The 24,986-nt window shown below is 36.8% G+C and overlaps 1 protein-coding gene across 1 annotated transcript; it reads right to left on the bottom strand.

Moving 5' to 3' along the window:
- Nucleotides 1–5,453: 5,453 nt before the first annotated feature.
- On the bottom strand, nucleotides 5,454–21,505 carry LOC139140396 (cylicin-2-like). The gene is made up of 3 exons (XM_070709611.1): nucleotides 21,295–21,505; nucleotides 9,701–11,244; nucleotides 5,454–5,465 (listed from the first exon to the last, which is right to left on the bottom strand). The coding sequence occupies exons 1-3, from the start codon at nucleotides 21,503–21,505 to the stop codon at nucleotides 5,454–5,456; spliced, it is 1,767 nt and encodes a 588-aa protein (XP_070565712.1).
- Nucleotides 21,506–24,986: the final 3,481 nt, after the last annotated feature.

The following is a 24,986-nucleotide window of genomic DNA, read 5'->3' as shown; positions in this document are numbered from 1 at the left end:
CGGGGTTTAATAGTTAGGCAGAAGAAACATTTGAAACTATCCATTTTGGTTCTAACAATGTCACTCAACAAAATAACGAGGAACATCACGTTAAAAGCGACCGAGACACACATGTGCATCAAGTGCTACCGTCGCTGGTCTTTCGTAATCCATGGCAATCCGTGACATTATTCGGCTAACCGTTTTTTCACCCTGAAATCAGAGAATAAAAGTCGAAATATGGGCAAATTTCATGATTTCATCGGCTCACTTGACCATTTACATTAAAATTCGACCAAATTTCTATCTTGATATTTGCTCTGTTAGCATTCTATTTCTGAATTAAGAATGACACGTTCAGCGCGGTATCTTTTGCGGCCAACCTTATTTGTAATCAAAAATGCAAATGAGAATTACGAATTGGGTGAATTACTAAATTGTAGTTGGTTTTTCCGAATAGGAATAGCAACGTGAACAATCCGTGACATTATTCGGCCAACTATTCTTTAACCTGAAATCAGAGAATGAAAGTCGAAATATGGGCAAATTTCATGATTTCATCGCTTCACCTGACCGTTTACATTAAAGGTGGACCAAATTTCTATCTTGATATTTGCTCAGTTAGCATTCTATTTCTGAATTAAGAATGACACGTTCAGCGCGGTATCTTTTGCGGCCAACCTTATTTGTAATCAACAATGCAAATGGGAATTACGAATTGGGTGAATTACTAAATTGTAGTTGGTTTTCCCGAGTAGGAATAGCGACGTGAACCGCTAGTTGTGCAATATTAACTGCAAATCGAAATTAGAAATTGGCACCACGTGACCAACTAAGGCAGCCTCCATATTTTACAGAGGTGTCGGCGGAAATCAGGGGGTTTAGTTTTACGACAAGGCTGGAGTCAGACTTTACAAAACACTGTTGGGAACGCTATTCTACAGAAGCTTTTTGTGGAACTATGGCAATAACAACAATATTGAACGAAATGTAAAACAAACCATGTAGTTTCAGTAGTTTAGAAAAATAGGAAATGAGTGCATGGATAAAACTGTGGCAGTTTACGACCTTTCTGTAGATAGAACTACAGTTTTGAAACTAGCACGAAAAGTAAAATGGTATATTCACTTCCGGATATGGCACTTTAGCCTACGATTAATCGTTTGATTCTGACGAGTTACTTTGAATGTCAAGTTCGTGGATGTCAAAACCCTCTACAGGGAGTAGTAAACTTGACACTAAAAGTGACCCCTCAGAAGCCAATGATTAATTTTAGGCAAACTGTCATAACTAGAAACGTGTATAATCCGCGTAAAAGTGATCATTTGATTCTGAGGGGGCTAACTTTAGTGTCAAGTTCACTACCCCCGTAAAGGGAGTTGACATCCGTGAACTTGACACTCAACATAACTCGTCAGAATCAAATGATTGAATTGTAAAACAAAAAGTGTCACTACAGATGTATATACCAGTTTACTGTTCTCGTTCGTTTTAAAGCCTTTGTTCTAATCATCGAATGTTCGTAAACTGCTACAGTTGTATTGATGTAGACACCCACTTCAGTTATCATCGAATGGACATCCAGGACAGTTGTATCAATACAGAAATTGTAAACTATTAAGGATATGCACATATCGACTATACATCGATTCATGGTTGTGTATTACGTATCATTCGATTTTGTTGGTGTAAACAAACAGCGTTCGTAAAATGCATTTTTCCAAAGTGTCTTTGAATGTTGTTGTATTGTAAAACTAAATTCCCTGCTATCTACCGACCCTCCGCGTCGAAATGAAAGTTCCCTAAGTTGGAATCATGTGGAATCCGTGTAATGTTTGCTTCTCTTCCAGTATAACTATGTTGGTCGTGAGACGATGTTATTCCCGCTAATTTTTAAAATTATCTTGTGCAATATATCGTTACCGACTCCCCGTCGTACATTTAGTCACGTAGAGACAAATGTTACACCTTAATTCCAATTTGACACAGTTATTTCCGCCATAGTATCCAAAGATACTGCGCAACGCCGAAGTGAAATTGAAAATTGGATAGTATATTAGAAGTTGAAAAAAAACGCAAATAGTGCATTCCCCCCAATTTGGTGGAAATAGAGTTTGTCAGAGGGAAATTTGGATGGCCGCAAAGTGCCATCCTAACAGCAGTAGATACATATTTCCTATATTTCAGTCTCTGACCAAAGATTTTAAATTTAAAAATTGGCCTAAAAGTCAATAATCAAGATTATAACACCATTTGAAATATGAAAATTAGTTCAATTTTGATTTTCTTGTTGAAGGTGGAAATTGGTTTATTAGTTAGGCGAAATGTACCACGGATTCAGGAGCACTTTAGTGTATGCCCCAGCAGTTATCTGGAGAGTCTGTTTTATGGTTGTCTGAAGTTATAAGGAATCCACCAATATATATATATATATATATATCTATATATATATATATATATATATATATATAATCTAGGGAAGCTTATAGAGTTCGATACTTGGGTTTTAAAGCTTGTAGTATCATCTATGCTTACAACAAGACGACAATGATATCGCATCTCAAAATATCTGATAGTGTCGTCTAAGCTTTAAAACTAGACGCTGTTTTATCACATGTTTGGCTGGATCCTGACAGTATCACACCTCGTAATTTTAAACTAGTTCCATGAAAAGTGGAAAGATGAGAGATAAGCCATGTCACTGATCGTTTTATCGTAGAAACTTGCAATCAAGATAGAATATTTGTTTCTTGGCAAAAAGAAAAGGTATAATAGACGGACCGGGCAGTATTCAAGAGAAATTTGGTCTTCCTACTGACAAATGGTAGAAGAGTGAGTCATGGCTAATTAGCTAATATTTATCAGCTTAACTGAAGGTTGAACTAACAGTGAACAGATCAGGTGATAGTACAACTAACAGTAATCAGATCAACTCATTGTAGAACTGACGGCAATTAGATCGACTGACAGTAGAACCAACAGCAATCAGAATGACTCATTGTAAAGCTTACTGTAATGAGATCGACGAATGGTAGAACTAACAGTCATCAGGTTGACTTATGGTAAAACTAACAGTAATCAGATCAGGTGACCGTAGACTTAACAGTTATCAAATTAATTCAAGGTAAAACTAATACTAAGGGTATCAGCTGATGTTAGAACGAACAGTCATCACATCCAATAATGTTACCTAAACCTTGAATCTGTAGAGGAGAAATGATTACCGGTAATTGTGGTTACATCATCTTCGAAAGGTGTTAATGGAGGAAGGGAAGAATTGTCGTAGTTAAAGGGAAGTAGGCGTCATGTCTTCAGATGAGTGTACGAGACGCATATGTGACTTAGCAACAAGCTCAGAAGTCCCAACATTCCGTGCGATAACTCTTTCCGCCAAAGCTATAGGATATATTTAACACATGACCAACAACAACTGGGTTCTCTCATGATGAAAAAAATAACATGCCATTTTATACGCAATAAAATCAGAGTTAGGTAAATTTATAATAAATTGTCAAGGCGTGTCTTATTAGTGCCTCCGGACATTAAAACAATCGCAAGAAAAATAACCGTCTTGCAGCCATGTTGGATCGTATCATGAAGACATTTGACATGCTTATTAAATCATTTGAAAATAAATATGTCAAGGCATGTCTCAGTAATGGCTCTCGACAATAAAATATCACTAAACAATGGCTGCCCGGCTGCTATATCAAATTGTATCACAAAAGAAACCGATGCGCATATGTATCCTACAGTGTATTATCCTTGTACCACGTTTGAAAGAAAGTGGGTCAGGCATGTTCAACATATCTGTGTAGACGAATGATGGATGGACGGAGGGCCCTAGGACAGAGTCAAATCTATAAGTCTCTACAGACAAACCAATTATAACCGGAATGAGTCACTCATGAGCCAAGACAAACTTCTTTGACGCTTGGTTGCGAAGAAACCACTTTCTAATATTAAAACAGATAAAAAAGATCTGTCCATGGAACAATCTGAGTGTTTTCAACAGCGCATCTGTGATGCTTTCCTTTAAAGTACTTTATTGCAATGCCATTTAAAAATCATGAAACAGACATTTTCAACCATGATGCTTACTTGGTACTTAATTGTAGACAAGCGAATACATAATGAGAAAGTTTACGAAGTAACATTTGACTTAACGTATACTTTTATAGAAATGATAAACCGTACAGTATTTTGATTACTAATGGTACGTGTATTATCTCAACAAATGAAGTTGTTTGATAATTATATCGATATATAACAACGGAGTGAAAAATTTCAAGGATAAATAATATTCCTGTCATTATGGTATTGTTCGACAGTGATCAAATTACAATATTAAATTGTACCCCAGTAAACAAAAATATTTTTTCTCGCCTAAATTTTACTAACTCTCGCAGATTTCTGCAAACTCGGGGGTGACGTTTGATGAAAATGAAAGTTTCCAAGATTTCATTGGAGGAACATTACGGAACGCCATTACTATGAGTGTAGGGAAATTATGAGCAGCTGCATGATTTACATTTTGGTATGCCACGGGCAAGTGTAGTTGATGACAGGGCCGTAATATTGTAAATGATAAAACAGTGTCAAGGCTAATTATAGAACGCGGACTGGAACTCGCCTGGCTTGCATTCTTGAGGCACTCGGAAAGTTGAGCTTCAATTACTAGGGCGCGTACTGAATAGGAAACCAAGATATAAGATTCAGCTTGAGACTTTCTTTAATTCCAAGGATGAGACTCCGAGATGACTCTAACTAATCTAACTAAGAAAACAAAAACTACTAGAAAGTAATCTAATCTAAGCCCAGGAACCGTCTTCGGGTTCTTCACGCCAGCATATTTCTCTTGGAAAGAAGAAGAATGAGTGACGACAAGAGATCCTCACATCAATTTCTGTTCCTTTAAAGCGTTTCTGTCAAGGGTGTTGTCACGGGTGAGTAATTTGCTAATTACCGTACCAAAATAAACGGGCGTGTCCTTAAAGGTGAGGACGAATAATGTCACTTTGTGTTAGTATCTTGTGGCACCACTTTTGGATAGAGTATAAGTGGACGACGATCATTTACATGTAAAAGTGAAAATCTTTTGGTCCATTCGCAAATGAGATAAAGTTATGTAGGAGAGCTATACTTGCATTGAAAATTGTTATATGGCATCACACCAATAAGACAGAATTCAGAAATATGACATCGTTCTGTCTCTAAGGATGGTGCCCAAGCATTCATCAAGGTGTTTCAAAATTTCTATACAATAACAGAAAAAGATACAATTACAAATTACTTCAAGCTTTTCTTGTCGTGCATGTGTCGTACGGTCCCAGTTCCTGGTTGCCTCGGAGGTTGCTTGTTATTCTTCTCATTACCTCGGTCAATTCGAACAGTATTACAACAGCACATAATAACAGAGAAAAATATAGATAATCAATTTTGGTCTCAAAATACAAATAAAGGATAGACTAAGGTCATAGGCCAAGCTGTTTGGGAGAAAGAAAACAAAACATGTTGAAAAACAATGTGATTATAATTGAGTCCCTTCACTATAATTCTTTCTATGCTGGTGAGGCAATTTGCCATTCAGCAGTATGTCATGCCAGACGGGAAATCGATCTGGTGGCAACATTCGTGTTTTTATTTCAAAGGCCCTTTGCAACGTTTGTAACCTCCTAAAGGAAGAGAGATTGATTGTGGTAGCTCAAGGGTTATAGCGTTATCTGACTTCTAAAACTATAATGGGATCCTTCCGGAACAAATTCAAGGATGATCCAAAGAAGTCGCGTACTACTTGAATCGTGGAATTACGCTGCCTAGCAGCAATATTTTTTATTGGAATTATCAAAAAGTTTTAATACATGCCTTATTACATCCGAGAAAAAATTTTCTTACATTACAGAAGCCCATAAAATATTGAACATTCATCATACATTATCATTATCATGTGTCATGCCTGTTGTGCATGGGTCTCGGTGGATATTAGAACTGTAAATTCCCCACTTCTTTTTATATGCAGACACTTTCTCTTTTCGAAAGGCAATGTGAAACTCAGTCTTTTGTACAGAGTTAACAAATCTTTTGTATGCTATAAAGCTGGGTAGTTCCTTTTTACTACGACAGATATAAATGTACCTTTTACCAATAAGAAGTAGGAAATTCACAATAACAGAAAGTTTGGGATCACCTAGTATGATCTGCCATATTTTTGGTCTTTTTCTCAATTTTAATTTTTGTCTCCATAACATAAAAAATGATTCCCAAAATAATTGCACATGTTGACAGTCATGTAAAATATGGAGTAAAGTTTCCTTGTTGTTTTTGCAGAAAGAACATAGAGCATTCTCAACCGTGGGCAGATTCATTTTACTCAGTCTAGCATTTGTATATAGGATATTGTGTAATATTTTAAACTGAAACTCTCTCAATTTAGAGTCTATAGTTATTTTGAATGGAAGTTGATGAATTTGGTTCCAGTTGTCAATATTGATTTTAAATTCATATTCAAAGTACAATTCTGATTTTGGTTGTATGAAATTAATGTCATTAATTATCGGTGTGATTACTTTTGTATTACACAGTTCAACACTAATTGACCTGTTATTTTCCAATACAATGTTTACTTCATCGTCATCATCAGCAGTACTTTGCTGATTTACTTGTATGTTGGCTGGGATAACACTTTTTAGTCCAAACCATTTCAATATGGATGATTGAGGGATACCTTTACTATGTACAGAATCCCAGTCCAGCTTTTGACCATTGTCATTGTACAGTTGTTCTAGATATAGAATTCCTGCTTCCACAAATTCCTGGTAAAACACAGAACGTTTGCCAATCAAAATGTCCTTATTGTTTCATAGAAGAGTTTTTCTGGAATTCAAATTATTTTCACTGTGTGGTATTTTCAATATCAACTCTTCCCATGCTATCAAGATTGTGTAAAAGAAACCTATGATTTTCAACGGTAGTAAATCAACTTTAAAATTAACATTTCAATAATTACTTTAACCCTCCAACTGGCTTCAGTACTCTAGTAAAAAACAGTTTCCACGGGTGGTTATTTTGTTCACTAAAATACCTTCTGATCCAGTCAACCCTGGTGGCATTATATAAAACAAATATATTTGGCATACTCAACCCACCATTTTCTATTGTTCCAACCATTGTGTACCTGGCAATCTTATCATGACCTTACCAAAGAAAATGAAATAACATTTCTTTCAGCTTATTTTAGGAATATCAGTCATACTCATACTATTCTGAATTTTGGACAGTCCTAGCAGCAAATTTTGTACGAGCTAATCTCGTACGTGTGACCGAAGTGTAAATAATTCCGAAGCGAATGTCTTGTCAGATGTGAAAAAACGAGAAAGTTGAGTGGTCGATATAAGAAAATGGTGAATTTTTCTGAATGAGCGATTGAAAATATTGAAAAAGATTACAATCGAAAGTAGATTAATAAGACGTGGTAAATGAAATGAATAGTCTAAACTCTAAATCTACTATTCTCAAATTAGGGTTGACAGTGACTAATGTGGCGTTGTGATTAGTAGGCATATAGTTGGAGATGCTTTGGCATAAATCGATCATACTGACTTTTCCAACCGCCAAAATGATTTCTAAGCATATAGACGACTTGTCAACATTTGAAGCTTAGAAAAAAGAAAACAGAATGGTAATGACTTTGCAAGTTGCGGAGGGGAAGAGTAGTTACTGTATGAACATTGGAGAATAGAATAGATTGTAGCTTTATTGTGTCAAATATGCAAGTTGATCAATAGATACGGCGAAATAATTCGCGTTCTTAGAGTGTGTCGCGCCGATTTTCGTAAGATTCAAGCGTAGTGATTTTTCGATGACAAGGGATGGTAATTCGGCTGTCAAAGGTGTATCTTCATTCATCTTCATGTCTATACAAGAAACAAATTTCTGAGAAAACTGGGCTTGTACAGCCAATGTCGACACCTTTCTCCAAGAAATTTGCATGTCAAAGTATAATTAATAGTACTGGCAATTAAAGAAAATATTTCTCTGTTCGAGCAAATGCACATTAAGTTTGAGTTTTCTGCATATATTTTATCACAATTTTTGTTTATCAAGGTCTTTTGCTCTTCCTATAAGCTCTACAAGAGGTTTGCCTTTGCATATCAAGATTTTGTTAATGATAAATGGGTTACATAATTGTTAAAATATGCACAAAATCATAACACTCACCAAGTTTGACTTTTAACTTGAAAATTCTGTAGCAAACATTGTAGGTAAGGCTCTCTGGTTTAAGGAAATCACGTCAATATGCAAATATATCTCGTTTAGCTTTATTTATAGAATTCCTTTATCTGTGCACCATTTGTACGGTATAAAATAGTATGTACGCTAATTAGCATGTTCACAAGTTTTAACCGCATCTAACAAATTAAAAGACAGAGGAGATCCACCTGTGAAGAAAATCTGCACAGGGAATTTGCCACTGTTGCAATTTTAAGAGAACGATCTCTCCCGGTTTGCACTTTTAGTATAGGTAACACAGAATAGCATCTTTAGACTTCCCAATGATCAGCTCAGAAGGACATATTCTTTGTTATATCATACTCTGTAACTGGGTCGTTTTAGTAATAATCATACTCTGCAGTTTCTCCACTTTGAGCAGAAAAACACTCTTTTACTTCTTCACTTCAGTCTTAGTCTTCTTCCTCTTCCTCTTCTTGATTGTCCTTTCCTCGTCGTCTTCTTCCTCCTGCTCTTCTTAATCATCCTCTTCTTCCTCCTCCTCCTCCTCTTCCTCCTCCTCTTCCTCTTCCTCCTCCTCCTCCTCCTCTTCCTCCTCCTCCTCCTCTTCTTCTTCTTCCTCCTCCTCCTCCTCCTCCTCTTCCTTCCTCCTCCTCCTCCTCCTCCTCTTCTTCTTCTTCCTCCTCCTCCTCCTCCTCCTCTTCTCTTCTTCTTCTTCTTCTTCTTCTTCCTCCTCTTCTTCCTCCTCCCTCTTCTTCTTCTTCTTCTCTTCCTCCTCCTCTTCTCCTCCTCCTCTTCTCTCTTCTTCCTCCTCCTCCTCTCTTCTTCTTCTTCCTCTTCTTCCTTTCTTCTTCTTCTTCTTCTTCCTCCTCTCATCATCATCTTCTCTTCTTCTTCCTCTCTTCTTCCTCCTCTTCTTCCTCCTCCTCCTTCTCTTCTCTTCTTCCTCCTCCTCTCTCCTCCTCTTCTTCTTCTTCTCCTCTCTCTTCTCTCTTCTTCTTCTTCTTCTTCTTTCCTCCTCCTCCTCCTCTCCTCCTCCTCTTCTTCCTCCTCCTCTCCTCCTCTTCTTCCTCTTCTCTTCTTCTTCTTCTCTCCTCCTCCTCCTCTTCTTCTTCTTCTCTCCTCCTCCTCCTCCTCTTCTTCTTCCTCCTTCTTCCTTCTTCTTCCTCCTCTTCTCCTCTTCCTCTTCTCTTCTTCTTCCTTCCTCCTCCTCTTCTTCTCTCTTCTCTTCTTCTTCTCTCTCTTCTTCTCTTCTTCTCTCTTCTTCTTCTTCTTCTTCTCTTCTCCTCTTCTTCTTCTTCCTCTTCTTCTCTTCTTCTTCTCTCTTCCTCTCTTCTTCTTTCTTCTTCTCTTCTTCTCCTCCTCCTCTTCTCTCTTCTTCTTCTTCATCCTCCTCTCTTCCTCCTCTCTCTTCTTCTTCTTCTCTTTCACTGTTTTCAGAATAATACTCTGCCACTCCCATGATTTGTTTTTTTACATTTTGCTTTTTTACTTTTTTCCTTCCCTTAGAATAATTCTTTTTGACTTTTTTGCTCCAATCAGAGTCATTCTCTGCCACTTTTTTGAGTTGCTTTGAATTGTACTTTGTCCCTCTTTTGCCCTGGTCATAACTGTTTTTTGTCACTATTTTGCTTCGGCCCGAATTGTCCTGTTTGACTTTTAGACTTCCACCAGAATAATTCTTTTTCACTTTTTTGCTCTGGCTAGAATAATTCTCTGCCACTTTTTTAGGTTGCTTTGAATTGTTCTCTGTCCCTTTTTTGATCCGGGCATAATCGTACGATGCCACTTTTTTGCTCCGGCCAGAATTTTCACTTTGGTAAGAATCATTGTAAGCCCCCTTTTTCCTTCGGCCAGAATCGTACTTTTCAACTCTTTTACTCTGGCCAGATTCGTACTTTGGCACCTTTTTACTTTGGACCAAATCGTACTTTGCCATTTTTTTACTTCCTTCAGAATTGTATTTTGCCACTTTTTTCCTTTGGCCAGAATCGTACTTTTTCACTGTTGTGCTTCGGCCAGAATTATACTCTGCCACTTTTTCACTTCGATCAGATTCTTCCTCTACCATGTTTTTACTTCCGTCAGAATTGTACTTTGCCACCTTCTTACTTTTTTCAGAATAGTACTTTTTCATTCCTTTGCTTCGACCAGAATTGTACTCAGCTCTAACTTCTTTTGCACTTTGGTAAGAATCATCCTTACCCATCTTTTTACGCTTGCCGGAATCGTACTTTTCCACTGTTTTGCTTCGGCCAGAATCGCCCTTTGCCACTTTTTTACTTTGGATCGAATCGTACTTTGCTATTTTTTTATTTCCTTCAGAATTGTATTTTGCCACTTTTTTACTTTTGCCAGAACCGTACTTTTTCATTGTTGTGCTTTGGCCAGAATTGTACTCTGCCTTTTTTGCCCTTCGGTCAGAATCTTTCTCTCCCGTGTTTTTACTTCCTTCAGAATGGTACTTTGCCATCTTTTTACTTTGGCCTAAATCGTACTTTGTTACTTTTTTATTTCTCTTAGAATCTTTCTCTGCAACAGTTTTACTCTGGCCCGTCTCTGCCATTTTTTTTCTTCCATCAGAAGTGCCCTTTACCACCTCTCTACTTTTGTTAGAATCGTACTTTGTCAATTTCTTGCTTCCGCCAGAATTGTACTTTTCCACTTCTTCATTTCGATGAGAATCTTCCTCTGCCACATTTTTATTTCCGTCAGAATGATACTTTGCAACCTTTTTACTTTTGCCTGGAATGTACTTTTTCTCTGTCTTGCTTCTGCCAGCATTGTACCCTGACGCTTTTTTACTTCGCTCAGAATCGTCTTTTGACACTTTTCTACTTACGTAAGAATGAGACTCTGCTAACTCTTCACTTTCTTCATAATCACAATCTGTCACTGCTTCATTTACATGAGAATCGTACACTTCTGTTACTTCATTTTGGTCTGGATCGTACAATGCCTCTTCTTGACCCCAACAACAAAAACAACGTCTTGCTGATTTGGATAACTCGTTCCCCATACTTCTGTTCTCTGTTGCTGTAAAGAAAATCAAGTCATTAGTTATAGCCATGTTAAAAACTGTGAGGTATGTCATTTCATATCTTAGAAAGATAAGGTAACTAACATTATTGAAGGTCAAAAGGGTGGGATCGAAGAAATTTCAAAATAATGAAAAATGTTGTTGACAACACTATTGGCCCGTCTCATCTACGGAAGCCATCTTCCTTATGCAAAACTGTAGTTAAACCCCGCCCCTGTAATAAAATCCCCGTCCTCAGATGAAACATGATCCCTCTAGATTTCTGTCAGCGTATCAGCCTCTCCTCTGGAAAAGGTAAATATTTGTGGATCCGTCCGTCCGTCCTTCCGTCCGTCTGTCTGTCTGTCTGTCTGTCTGTCTGTCTGTCTGCCTGTCTGTCTGTCTGTCTGTCTGTCGTGTACTGCCCCGTTCTTGCCTTTAGACATGATCAGCTGTAACATGATCCCTCCAGATTTCTCTCAGCCTATCAACTTCCCCTCTGGAAACGGCAAACAGCTTCTCAGTCAGTCTTTGGTATTTGTTATTTCACCACTTATTCATTAAATTCCAATGTTTGCCGTGAGGGAGCTTCTGTCAAATATTCTATTTATTTATTTATTTTTTTTTTGAACTCCAATACAGATACGACACAGTTTAATATAACATACATCCGCACTTATAGGGAGATTTTATTGGAAGCATATAAAATGTTGTTACAGGACAAGAAACCAGTTAAAACAAATGACACACAACCAGGACAACACATAACATCGATATCAAAAACAAACGCTTTAAGCTTTTCTATTAATGGGGCAATACCTACTCTTCTCACCTTGAACCTATCCATAGTTACAAAAGAGAATTGTTCGCCTTATTACCTTCTCCGATTTCTGCGCCCACTCTAATCCACCTTTCCATCAACTAAAAATTCTTGACATTAGCAATCTCTGTAAATTTTAACTTGTAGTTTCGTCTTTGATCTAAAACATAATCGTTATTCCCATGACATCACTAAATTTTTCCGACCACTTGTGCATGATTATTCTACTCGTCAAGTCCTTGCTGGAAATGTTTGTATCCCAAAACATAATCTCTCACTCACACAAAATCAAATAACGTTCGCTGCTGCAAAACATTGGAACTCACTTCCCTCCTCAATTAAACAGACAACATCAAGACAAAAATTTAAAAAGGAGTTGAAACAAAACCTCCTCCATTCTATGGTTGATTGATTTAGTTTTTCTTCCTTCGTAATTTGTCAGACTTCATTTCTTTTCAACAAGTGTTTTTCAGTTATAAATGTTTTTGTACTGTTTCTTTTTTTTTCCTGATTTCATCTCTTTTCCTAAATTGTGATATTCATTGTTGCTCTGTTTTCCCCACCAATTCCGATATAATATTTTTGAAGTTATTTCTTTATGTATTTAGTATCAGAGTATGCACCTATTTTGTTCTACATGTATAATATTTTCGCAACTCTAAATACCTTCATTATATAAAATAATTGATTTCATATATTTTGTTGGGGCCATGAAGGAAGATTAGTTCTGCTGAACTATATTTCATGGTCCCCACCAATTGTACATACAATCATTTTCATGAAATGTTAAACATTTCTTATGGTGAAATAAATTATTATTATTATTATTATTATTATTATTATTATTATTATTTATTATTATTATTATTATTATTATTATATTATTATTACAAGTTTAGGGGCTATAAGTATTATATAGAAATCTAAAAACAGTTCATTGAAGCTGTGGGACTTCTGAAAAAAAGGTGTTGTTACTCCTGAATGGTTGCCATGGAAACATCTCACATTAAAATGAGTGTGATTTTTTTTCGGTGTGCTAACAAGAAAACCCCTTATTATCAATTTTTTACATCAATTAATAGTTCTTTAATAGGAATTAGGGAAAAAGTAACATTTTCAATCCCAAAATAGTTACTATGGCAACTCGAAACATTAAAATAAGTCTGGCATTTGTGTTCTCTGACCCGAACTTCCCCACTAGATAATTTTCATTTCAATCAAAGTAACTTTTCATGGGATATTAGAAAAACTGAAATTTTCAACACCTAAAATGGTTACCATGGAGACATGGGGCATCAAAACCGATATCATATTTGGTCTTTTCAACCCAAAATACCCTTATGGTGAAATTTTCACGGAAATTGAACCTATTATTATTCGTGTTATTATTTCTATATAATACTTTATTAATTATTATAAAGCTTATAGAAGAAACATTAAACATTGGCAGACATTGATAAAATCTATTATATATTATTGGAATGAGATCAAAAAGTACATTGCTGTATATTTAACTCTACAACCAGGTATTCCAATGTTCTTTTCTGTGTAGTTGATCACCCGGGAATGTGTACATTGAAAATTGGTTGGCAATCAAAAAGGGCATTAATTGATTTGTGTAAAATAAGTGTGCCTTTTAGATAGCATTTGTAAACGAAATTTAATACACAGATCATCATATAAATAATCATACCAGATATGAACTGAATGTGCTCACGTGTTTTACAACAGATTCATTAATAGTAGTAGGCTTCACAGAATGTTGGATATCTAGTACACAGACTAAAAAATTTTAGCATTTACTCACCAGAACAACTTGACCTACTCATGTGACCCCTGAGGGGGGAATGACTTTGAGTTTGACAAAATTACAAACTTAGTTATCAAGCATTGAAATTGATGATGACTCGACATGTATTGACATTTATCAGACACTACTGGACGCATGAAAGAATACAATATGACATGAATAACTACATACTTTTGACTGTTATGAAGTTGTGTAAAAGAATTGTACCTTTGACCTCATATAAAGTGACAAATCAACGAGCAAGGAGATGTTACGCAACATTTACAGACCTCAGGATAATCACTAACCAAATCACAAAAACAAAGACAGACATTGTATATTCTGACAGCAGTTCAATTGAGCACAAGGCGGAGCGGAAGACAGACTTCTGTTAAGACTGTAGACCTTGTATACGGTCTACTGCCAGAGTAGCTATCTCTGACGAGGATTTATTGTATTATGTTTTTCAATATTCCTGTCAATAAACCAAATTCATACCAATATAATCGACATCCGTGTGAGGCGTGTAATAAGAACAATCAGATATCTGTTATATCATTATATGTAGCAGGTTTCATCAACTTTCGCACAGTACTCTCAGAGTTAAATCACTAATTACAAAATTTTATTTAATATGTAAATGAGCTAATTATTAACTTGACACACCCAATGCTTCTCAGTACAATTAAATATTTATCAGATCAATATCTGTATCAAGTTTCATCAAATGTAATGCTGTAATTTTGGAGTAATATCACTAATGACAAAGTTCATTAAATATGCAAATGAACCCTTAATTAACTCCACATAACTATATGCTTTATACTACAATTAGATATCTGTCAGATCAGTATCTGAAGCAGATTTCATCACATTTGGTGCAATAATTTGTGCGTTATATGACTAATTACAAAACTTCATAGAATATGCAAATGAGCTAATTGTTAACGTGACAGTGCCAAATGCTTGTCAGTACAATTAGATATTTATCAGATCAATATCTGTACCAGCTTTCACTGTCTTGGGTGCCGTAATTTCAGAGTTATATACTTAACTACAAAGTTCATTGAATATGCAAATGAACCCTTAATTAACTTTACACTACTTAGTACTTTACACCACAGTTAGATATCAGTCAGATAGGTATCTGCAGCATAATTCACCAAATTTGATGCAGTTATATCTGAGTTATATGACTAATTATAAAACTTCATAAAATATGCAAATGAGCTATTTATTAACTTGACACCGCCCAATGCTTCTTAGTGTATTTAGATATATCAGATCAATATTTGTTGCACGTATCATTAAGTTTGGTGCAGGAATTTCAGAGTATGTGACTGATAACAAAAGTTCATTAGATATGCAAATGAGCAGATAATTGACATGACACTCACAGTATCATCATAATGTTCCGAGATTGTCATCTGTGAAAAGTTGCATGAAATTTTGTGCAGTATTTCTTGATGTATGTCTACACTGTCATTACCGTCTCAATAGGGAAATCATTGTACAGAAAAAATGATATTGCATAACTTCATTAATATGCAAACCACACCAACCAAAATCTCATCGATTCTTGCAATAGCATGTGGTACCTGTGTACCAAATCTGACTTGAATCTGTTCAGGAGTTTTTGAGTTATCGTGTAAACAGACAGACAGACAGACACACGTACACTAGCACACACTGACACGGACAGGTAGACAGATATCGCTATGACATTAGTCCACGTGTGAACACGTGAGCTAAAAATCTCACAAAATTAGGCTGTACAGCTTCTAGCTAGTCTGAGTACACTGTGCCGATACTATTCCAAACAACTGAGGCACATTCAAGTGATCGCAATCATATATATCCGTAACCCGATCACTAGGTCAGAATTCGTAGTACAATACTTATAAACATAGACACAAAACAGAACAAAACAGAACAGAACAGACAGTAAATCACCGATACACACAACAAAGTCAAATTCATGAAGGAATAATATATGGATCTCTAGCCGAAAGACCAAGAAGTGATGTCAGGTGTTTCGAAAATAGTTAGCGAACTCTGCCCCACATGTGGCACCCGCCATATATCAATCTGTACGTCGAATAGGTAGTGGTCACCAACTAAGGCCCAATGTCACTGATGCCATCAGCGATAATTTGTCGAAGAGAGATATTTTATTTACCTTCCTGCCTGTGATACCTGCCAAAAAAAACGTTTGAATGTAGAGACAAGTCTTTCTCTTGTGTAACCTTGATTTAACAGTTTGTAAGATGGCCATGTTTTCTACAAAATCACCATATGAACTGCATGCTCTTGCATATCGAATTAGCTTGGAAATGCATACCTCAAAAGCTGGTGAGAGTGGAATATTACTGATGAAGTGTGGGAAATTGATGATACTAAAGTTGAAATCATCTCTCTTGTCATATAGCCTAGTAGGTGACCATAAGAGTCAATTCAAGGAAAATATCCAGATATGAAATAGAAGAGGCCGTTTCTGTAGTTTCTTAATCTCCCATTATGGAGGATAAATCATAGCGAGAAAGTCACTGAATTTGGCGTTATTCATTGAAATAACATTGTCTATGTATCTAAATGTTAGGTTAAAGTTTTATCTACAGAGACTTTTTTCTGTGTGATTAGGTTTTGGATACATTCTGCCTCGTATGAGAACAGAAATAAGTCGGCAAGCAAGGGAGCACACTTAGTACCCATAGGAATTCCTATACACTGATGGAAAATCATGTCCTCCAAATTCTACAAATATTTTGTCAATGAGGAAATCAAGCATACTGATAATGTCTTTCTCGGTAATAAAAACTTTAGCATTAGTAGAATTTTTAACAAAATATGTAGAATTATACCTAATACTATATATTTCTAACGGCGTAAACCGTTTTTGTAGAAAAGTGCATGGTTGATGATTTTTTAAATTACTTCTTGATTCCACACAGCGGCAGTCGAGCATATTCTGGTAGCAGTCATACATCATACTAATGAAGCATTTTCCCAAAATACGAGCATATTTAAGCAGTTTCAGCCAGTGTATTGGACAAAGGAGGTTTGTTTGCAATTATCTAGGTAGGATTTTTCATCGAAATATCGATGATGTTTTGCCGACGTCTCACATAGTGCGTACATCGCCGATGCCTCTCGATATGTTGGCTTTGCTAAGCCGTTCGGATTTTTATTATCATTTGTATCTTTCATAGACTCCAGTGTGATTAAATCATTTTTTACGTATACAAAACAAATTTCCTGAGCTTCAGTGATATCTATTATGTCTTCTGAAAGTGGTGTGAGGTCTTCGGAATTTTATACCTCTTGTCAGAATTTAAGTATCGGTAGCCCGTCGATCATCCTCTTTGGCAATTGTGCATAGGAACCCCTGTTATTCTGCCGCCATACTAGCTGCAGTACACAGAAGCTAGTGGTTTTGCCATGCAAGCCTAGTTTACCGTTTGTATACGGCGTAGTCCATGCCCGACCTGTAGTGATGAACACTGTGTACGATGTACATGAAACAAGCTGATATCATTCTCTGTAAAGGCTTTATCTCTTTTAAATGCTACGAACAGTTGCTTGTTAGTACAGTTACATGTGAATAGAGAATCCGAAATCGTGAATAGGTTTGTTGTCTACGATTGATCCAGGGTTGCTCGGCTCGGTTTGAATCTAAGGGTTTTAGTCTCTTACACTTTTAGAAGATCGTCTGCAGATACTAAATTTAACGTGACACTATCGTTATTGAAATATTTTTCACTGATGTTGGCCAAAGAATACACCAGAATTTGGCAGTCAAATAGGAGGTATCTATTTATCAAGTTTTGTTTATTTTGCTTTTAATTCAGACAAAAAGGGGTTGTGAAATTTGTCTATGTCCCTAATATACACAATTTTAATTATTAAGTGATCAAATGAGATACAGTTTACATTTAAAGGTTTCTCAACAAAGTAAGGTTATTTGCAGCTCTGTCCTTTACATCCTATTCAATCTTCAGTTGTTCAAGTTATACCATTACAAAAACATCTGTGAGTATTTTCTACTTTGTATTCAAAGTTATGCTGGCCGGCAGGGCATGACATCAACTGATATATGACTTTCATGTCATGTTAATACCGGTTTTGACAATAGTTGATAATTTGTTTGAAAAAATTAAAGACAAAAACAATTATAAACAGCTTTTGAAATTCGAGAACGGCGCAAGTCAGCCCTAACAAAAAGATGGTGTGTATCTTTATATTCACAGTAATGGATTTTATCAACGAGCAAACTCTTACTTTAAAATTGTGATTTGGAATTAATAATAAATTGTGATTTGGAATTAATTGAAATTGTTTAAATGTGTGTTTTGATTTGTAAATTTTAATATGGACCTTGTTTAACATTGGTCCTCAAGATATTGGAATAAAATAAATACAACTGATAAATTGTGTACATCTTACAACATTGGTCTGGATGTACAAATTGTATTCTTGTACATGGTGTACTCCATATTCAGGAATCAGCATAATATAATTTCTGCATTTTATGATGATAAACATAATCTTATTTACCTTTTTTCAAGTTGTTTGATGTAGAATATTCTGAATTTTTCTAATATACCTTCAAAAATGATTCATCATAATATTAAAATGGCAAGTAGCTATAACTTTCGTGTTTCTTTATAATGTCATCCGCAGCTTCTCGTTTAAACCTGTAAAGCATATTGAGATTTCATAGTATAATTAGATATTCCCTTATATTTTTCTTCGTTCAGCGAAGGAAAATACGAGTGACGTAATGACCATGTCACCACGAGTCAAAGTGACGTAATGACCGTGTCATCACGAGTAGAAGTAGAAGGGAATAATATACTTATCACATGTACAAGCAAACTTGAGAATTCGAGGAACACGGCGTTCACGTTCGTTCGTGTATGGAGCAAATGCCAGACAACCTCTAGGTATACACGTACCTTCAGCAAAGTTATACACTATTTCAAACATAGCATATACCTAGAAATTTACCTTAGACGAAGATACGCTATTTTTCGGGAACAAAAATCGACTGAATCCAGTGAATCTCGACAGCGCGAACACTGTAAATGTCGCGCCAGACCCTGGTTACAATTCTTACGGAACCCGCGGTAACGCGGCCAGCTTCAAGTTCGTTGTTTCCGCAAATTATTCACCTAATTCCTTCCGAATATACAGGCGGTACACTCTTGTGTTTACATTGTTCGGATTATTATTGTCGTAGTCTGTGAAAGTATCGATTTCATTGCATGACTTTTGGAGGCCTGGACACCGCACTTGACCCCCTTGTTGCAGTGGAAACCGTATGTCTACCGCATGAAAGTACACAGTGCGTCGAACGTTCAGGCGTCGGCGGGGTCTATACGAATACGAACCCTCATGCATATTGGCGACAAAACTAAAACACGAGGACTCAAAAATTTGGCTAGGTGATATATTTTGTCAGACTCTAATAATCATCGCTAATGTTTACGATATTTTCACGTCAGACATATTTTGATCGTGGGAGAAATACCGGCCGCCATGTTGTTTGTTTACATTGACGAGCACACGGAAGATCGACGCAAAAAAGGTCCGACGCACCAAAATTGATGACATAGACGCGGGTTGTCATGACGTAGAACGACCAGAGAATAAATCCCGTATTTTTTGTTCGGAGACGACAAACTTGGCTTGTGCATGTGGTAATTGAGCTTGTCAATTCAGACTTTACTTTGTTGCTTGCATATTGTTATTGTTGATGTTTGAATTCTGGCAAGAACTGGAATGTCAATGTGTACAATAACAGTATATTGTACAATCATGAAAACATGCTGTGTTATTAGGCTAAATAGTGGAAGTTCATACATGCTTCAGGCACTAATACAAGAGTTTGCAATGTACAAGAAAAATATGTCATGAAAACATCCTCAAACACTAAGTCTCCTAGTTGCTTAAAAGAAGTATTTTCTGAATGCTGGAATATGATTCAAATATCAACATCACAGTGATATTTGCTGATAATTCAGATTTCAATTTCATAAGAATATGGTTTGTATATTGGAATTGATTTTAGTGTATTTATTTACTTTTTGAACACTTCCCTTTTTTGTAGTAATCACAACAGGCTAAAATAATAATTTGGCAAACTGCTAACCTGAGGGTTTGCTCAGTAATTGACATTTCTGGTTGGGTCACAGTGACCAAGTCATATTTCCACATCCTCACTATCAGGTCCCCCTTTTGAAATCAGGAACCATATGCTATATTGGATCTTCTGGGTATTTTATAATCTTGACACCAAAGTTTAATGCAGGGCCATGGGTACATGTGTGAAGTTGTAGGCCAGTTTCCGTATAAAGTTTTGATTTTCAAGAAAATATTACATGAACAACTGCTTGTAAAACAGCAAAAAAGAGGATAATGTACCATATTCGAGTGAAGGTTTTAATTAATGACATTTTATGTAAGACATGCATAATCCACATCAAGGTAACTCATTGGACATCCATCACAGTGCTGAGTGCATACTGGTATTTTACAACAGTTCCTCTACATACAAGCGCACACTCACACTAAGATACATATACATATATATTTTACAGACACACGAATATATATATATATATATATATATATATAATATATAATATATATATATATATATATATATATATATATAATATATAATATATATATATATATATATATATATATATATATATATATATATATATATATATATAATGTGTGTATACATGTGTATGAATAAACTCATGCATACATCCATATACATACGGACGTATATACATCCATGCATTCACAGTTTACACACATACACATATGTAGACACACACGTGTTTACACAAACACACACACACACACACATATATATTTGAATAAACACATGTAGATACATACATAAATACATACATGAATACATATATACATACACTTATGCTTTCACAGAGAACATTTCCTGCAATCTCAATCAGAGTTACTTGAAAAGAAACATGTTTGAAAGGAATGCGACAATGAAAACAACAAAAGGAGGGGATGTAAAATAATTAACTAAACTACAACTCACACAAAATAAGAAAATAATTCACCAATCAATGTGTAAAATCAAGTCTGGAGTATTTGACATTTTTGCTATGCTTTAATATGGGGAGGGCATCCTAGTGGCAGTATTAGGAAAAGTTTTAAATGTTTGTTGTGTTTGTTTACTCCAACTAGAATTCAGGGCCATTACTGTCTTTCCTCGGAGTGGTATAAATTAACTGTGGATATTAAAAAATTCGAAGGAACTCTTGGATAACTTGAAAGCAAGATCTGTTTCAAAAATAACAACTATTAAAACTTTCGATTTTTCCACATTGTATATACAATACCACATGATAAATTGAAATAAAGCTTGAAAAAAATCATCAACCAAGCATTTTTCTACAAAAACGGTTCACATACTTGCCAACTCTTCACTTCCTTCAAAATCACAATCTGCCACTGCTTCATTTAGATGAGAATCGTACACTTCTTTTACTTCATTTTGGTCTGGATCGTACAATGCCTCTTCTTGACCCCAACAACAACAACGCCTTGCTGATTTGGATAACTCGTTCCCCATACTTCTGTTCTCTGTTGCTGTGAAGAAAATCAAGTCATTAGTTATAGCCATGTTGAAAAGTGTTGGGTATGTCATTTCATGTCTTAGAAAGAGTAAGGTAGCTAAGATTATTGTTCTTTCTTGCCTTTAGACATGATCAGCTGTAACGTGATCCCTCCAAATTTCTCTCAGCCTATCAACTTCCCCCTCTGGAAACGGCAAACAGCCTCAGTCAGTCTTTGGTAATTGTTATGTCACCTCTTATTCATTCAATTCCCATTGTTGGCCTATTTATTTATTTGTTTGTTTATATATATATATATATATATATATAATATATAATATATATATATATATATATATATATATATATATAATTTAATTTATTTATTTATTTATTTATTTTCAACTCCAACACAGATATGACACAGTTAAATAACGCATACATCCACACTTGTAGGGAGATTTTCATGAAAGGATATAAAATGTTGTTACAGGACAAGAAACCAGTTAAAAAAATGACGCACAACCAGGACAGCAAATAACAGATCAAAAACAAACGCTTTGAGCTTTTCTTTTAAAACTTATAGGAGAAACATTAATCATCGTATTGCCAGACATTAATAAAATCTATTACACAGTCTTTGAATGAGATTAAAAAGTGCATTGCTGGTATATTTAACTCTACAACCAGGTAGTCAAATGTTCTTTTCTGTGTAGTTGAACACCCGGGGATGTGTACATTGAAAATTGGTTGGCAATCAAAAAGGGCATTAATTGATTTGTGTAAAAAAACAAGGTCAAAATAAGCGCACCTTTTAGGTAGTATTTGTAAACGAAATTTTATGCACATCATCATATGAATAATCATACAATCTTACAAAATAAGGCTGTACAGCTTCTAGCTAGTCTGAGTACACACTGCCAATACTATTCCTAACAAGTGAGGCATATTCAAGTGATCGCAATCATACTATCAATAATCCGATAACACTAGGTCAAAATTCGTAGTACAATACTTATAAACATAGACACAAAACAGAACAAAACAGAACAGAACAGACAGTAATCACGGTACACACAACAAAGTCAAATTCATGAAAGAAAGATATATGGATCTCTGGCTGAAAGACCAAGAAGTGATATCAGGTGTTGAAAATAGTAAGCGAATCCTGCCCCACATCATGGCACATGTGGCACCCGCCATATATCAATCTGTAAGTCAAATAGGTAGTGGTCACCAACTAAGGCCCAATGTCACTGACGCCATCAGCGATAATTTGTCATAGAGAGATATTGTATTTATCTACCTGCCTGTGATACCTGCCATAAAAGCGTTTGAATGTCGAGACAAATCTTGTGACGTCATATCTACATACATACAGTCAGAAAAATGTAACAACTTAGCCGGCTATTGAACCACTCTTTTTGAGAGTGGGGATTTAGCCGAGCGGTTCTCTCTGTTGCCTCTCCGCTAGGCGACTGATGCCGTATGTTGTGGGTTCGAACCCGATTGAAAACTAGCCGTATTTTCTACACTGGGTTGATAGCTCTGCTGGTGGACAGAATTGTCCCCGAGGCTTATCGTTCGCCCAGTTAAAGCCATGTATTCATTGCTTCGCTTCGATAAAGTTTGTGTGTGCGATGTGTGATAGTGAGCGTACGTGCGTGAGTGCTTCACGAACTCTACAACGTGTGGAGCGGTCTCAGTCAGAAAAATGTAACAACTTAGCCGGCTATTGAACCACTCTTTTTGAGAGTGGGGATTTAGCCGAGCGGTTCTCTCTGTTGCCTCTCCACTAGGCGACTGATGCCGTATGTTGTGGGTTCGAACCCGATTGAAAACTAGCCGTATTTCTCTGGTGTAACCTTGATTTAACAGTTTGTAAGAGAGATGGCTATGTCTCTCTGCAAAATCACCATATGACCTGCATGCTCTTGCATATCGAATAAGTTGGGAAACCCCATAAGCCGGTGAGAGTGGAATATTACTATATTACTACAGGTCTCGATCCTTTCAGCAGTGAGATGATCCTCCGCATCTACAGTGTTGATTCTGGCTGGATAGCCAAGTTGTATAAGCCTGCCCACTGGATGTAGCTATAGCTCTATCATGTTCACTATTAGACTGAAAAATATGCTTGCCATCGTAGGTGCACCACTACCTTTTAGGTGTGCCTGCCCCCTCCCCCGTTTTGTGAGATCTGATTGGCCATGGCCAGCTTTTGGGGAACAACTGCTTGGACAGCTCTCATATGTGACCATGGGCGAGGGTGTCCGCTCAATTTTGGTGACCTAGCGCTTGCTGTCAAAGGGGAACAGAGAAACCTCGTTCGAGCACTCTCCATAGATATGGTGTCCTACAGAGTACAGCACATTCATGCTGTGGCGGAAGGTCCTCCTGCTGAAATGGGCCTCTTTGAACTGCTCATGGTCGATGAACTACATCAGCACACTTTTATTTCTGCTTGGCCCTCTTGATGACCGCACTTTGGCTTCTTGGATTGTGTATATCTTTGGATGCAAGCCTGCGACCATATACTTAGTAATAGGGTGTCCGGTGCACCCATCCTTCATCTTGCTTAGCACCTTCTGGTTCTCTTGGCTGTAGATGAAGTGATCATGCAGGTAGTTGGACGTGTTCCAGAGGGCCTGGCACCTGGCCATGTCCCGGTAGACGTCCTCTGTATGTACCTCAAGGAGAAGCTAGTCAATGTCCGCGCTCCTACACCGGGTTTTTATCTGGTTGTAGAAGAAGTCGTACATAAGGAGTTACGAGAGGTCAAGGATGCTCATGCCCGCATAAACAAGGCAGTTTAGCACAAGCTGGCACTTGACAAGCTGGACTGCTGCGAGTTCATCATCGAAAATGTTGCCCCATGCATAGGCAGTGCTTGCCAGCAGGCACCGAAGTTTGTCTTCCACATGTGCACATACAAGCCACATGTTGACCCGCTTGTGGAGGCTCTCCATGATCTTCTTCAGCTGCAGCCCCTAGGAGAGGTATAGGTGCAGGGTGCGGCAGTGGAGGATGTAGCACTCCTTGCTTCAGAGATTGGCGACCAGCTTTTCAACCTCAGTTGGTGCCCCTTTCTCCAAAGAGCCCTCGCTGGTGTACCGACAGCAATTCTTCCTAAACCACCATGCACTCTTGGGTTAAAGGGTATTATTGTGATCCTGATGCATCTTGAAAGGGTACTTGTGGTCGAGGATGTAGCCTTCAGGTCCGCCCTCTGAGAGGGTGGCAATGGTCGCCATGAGCTTTCCACAGTCATCCACCGATTAGAAGTCCCCCTGGGCATCGATTAGCTCATTGCTCAGCTGTAGAGGTTGTTGATGTTCAGGTAGAGGATGTAGCTGTTGGGATTGGCCAGGTCATAACCATCCACTACCAGGTTGTTGGCCTTTGTGTATCTTTTTGTCACCATTTGGATCTCTCCTTTGGGCTTTTTCCATGAAGAAGTGTTACAACCGATAATGTAGTAACTAACTGATATCGAATCAAACCCGATAATGTAGTAAAAAGTTACCAATAATGTATCAAATTCACCGA

This window comes from Ptychodera flava, chromosome 9 (assembly GCF_041260155.1).
Source record: "Ptychodera flava strain L36383 chromosome 9, AS_Pfla_20210202, whole genome shotgun sequence".
Classification (NCBI taxonomy): domain Eukaryota; kingdom Metazoa; phylum Hemichordata; class Enteropneusta; family Ptychoderidae; genus Ptychodera; species Ptychodera flava.
This window is presented reverse-complemented; position numbering and strand designations above follow the sequence as displayed.